A 2146-nucleotide genomic window follows, 5' to 3' on the forward strand; every position below is an offset into this window, starting at 1 on the left:
GGGAAGGGGCTCCGCAGTGCTCCTGCTGTCCACCAGGGGGCGTCTGAGGGGCCCCGTTAGAGAGGGGCTGGGAAGAGGGAAGGGGACACACACCGTGGCCTGGCCCAAGCCCCAGGCCTCAGTTTCCCGCTGACTACATGAGGGCCCGCGCAGACACGCCTGAGCCCTCCACACTCAGAACTCTATTCTAGCGCCCAGGCACACGTGTGGCCCAGGCCTGAGGCCACGTGGCTCCACGGGACCTCCTTCCCTCTGTGTGGTCTCTCCACCCCCCTACCCTGCCCCAATGGTGTTCACAGTAAAGAACAAAACCCCCAAGCGGAGCCCCTGACCGCAGAGGGGCTTCTTGCCCCTCGCCACTTTCCTCTCTCCGGCCGCTGGCTCAGAACCCCCACCTCCCCCAGGCAGAGGCTGCCAGAACTTCACCCGAGCGGCCCCGCTTCCTAAATCCCTCCAGGACAAGGAGCTGATGCAGCCTCAGCCTGGGGTCTCTGGGAGGCAACCCCACGTGCCTCCTATGCCTTCTTCCACCGGCGTCTCCACGGGACCCGGGACCAGGAAACGTGGAGGACTAGGTGTCTGCGAAGTTGAGCCGCCTACCAGGCCGCACGGAGGTGGTGGAAGCCAGTGGTGACACCCCACTGGAGCCCTGCTGGCTTGCCCGCCCGCACAGCCAGGGCCTGAGCACCTGCTGCGGCCAACACAGGCCTCGTCTCCCGCCGCTTCCTGTCGGCCCCCAGCTCCGCCCCTGCCATGAGCCGCAGACAGAGGCACTCACCACCAGGATGCCGGCGAAGGCCCGCATGTTCCTGACCAGGTCGAGGAGCGTGTTAGCCACCACGGCCATCATCTGAGGACGGGAGAGCACCTTACTTCTCCTGGCCCTGCCCAGGGACCCTAACCCAGAGAGCCAGGGCAGGGGGGCTGCGGGACCTCGTGGGTCGCCATCAACCCCACACACCTGTACACACATCCACACACCCGTATACACCACACACCTGTATACACATCCACACACCTGTATACACCACACACACCTGTATACACATCCACACACCCATATACACTACACACACCTGTATACACATCCACATACCCATATATACCACACACACCTGTATACACATCCACACACCCATATACACATGTACATACCTGTATACACATTCACACACCCATATACACCACACAGCTGTATACACATCCACACACCCATATACCTGTATACATATCCACACCCACATACACCACATCTGTATACACATCCACACACCCATATACACCACACACATCTGTATACACATCCACACACCTGTATACACCACACACACACCTGTATATACATCACACATTCACATACATAACACACCTGTATAAACATCCGCACACCCATATACACATGTACATACCTGTATACACATCCACATACTTGTATACACCACACACCTGTGTACACATCCACATTCATATACACCATCCACACCTGTACATATATCCACACACCTGTACACACATCCACATACTTGTATATACCACATCTGTATACACATCCACATGTATACACGCCACACACCTGTATGCACAGCCACACACCTGCACAAACATCCATATACACCTGCACACACCTGTACAAACATCTACACTTCTATACACTATACACTTATATACACATCCACATACCCATACACCTCTATACACATCACCTACACCTGTATACACACCACACACTCATATACGTACACACATGTATACACATCCACACACGTATATACCACACACACCTGTATACAAATCCACACAAACCTGTATACACCCCATGCACCCATATACACCACACACACCTGTATACACATCCACACAACCCTGTATATAGCCCCATGCACCCGTATACTCTGCACATACCTGAATACACCACACATCCGTATATGCCACACACACCTGTACACACATCCACACACCCATATACACCACACCTGTACACACACACCTGTACACACACCCACTCATACATCTGTACACACCTGCATACACATCCACACACACCCATATACACCACACACACCTGTATGCACACACCTGTATACACACACGTGCACACATCCACATGCTTGTATACATATACATCCATACACACACACACACACAC

The 2146-nt window shown here is 53.9% G+C and overlaps 1 protein-coding gene across 1 annotated transcript in view; it reads right to left on the minus strand.

The window, feature by feature from the left end:
• Positions 1-2146, minus strand: part of TPCN2 (two pore segment channel 2) — a 29478-nt gene that overhangs the window by 3017 nt on the left and 24315 nt on the right. The window contains exon 15 of the mRNA XM_023738115.1: positions 584-850. Coding sequence (XP_023593883.1) covers positions 584-850 — 267 coding nt within the window. The remainder of the gene's footprint in view (positions 1-583; positions 851-2146) is intronic.

The sequence above is a fragment of the Trichechus manatus genome, unplaced genomic scaffold (assembly GCF_000243295.1).
Source record: "Trichechus manatus latirostris isolate Lorelei unplaced genomic scaffold, TriManLat1.0 scaffold00113, whole genome shotgun sequence".
NCBI lineage: Eukaryota > Metazoa > Chordata > Mammalia > Sirenia > Trichechidae > Trichechus > Trichechus manatus.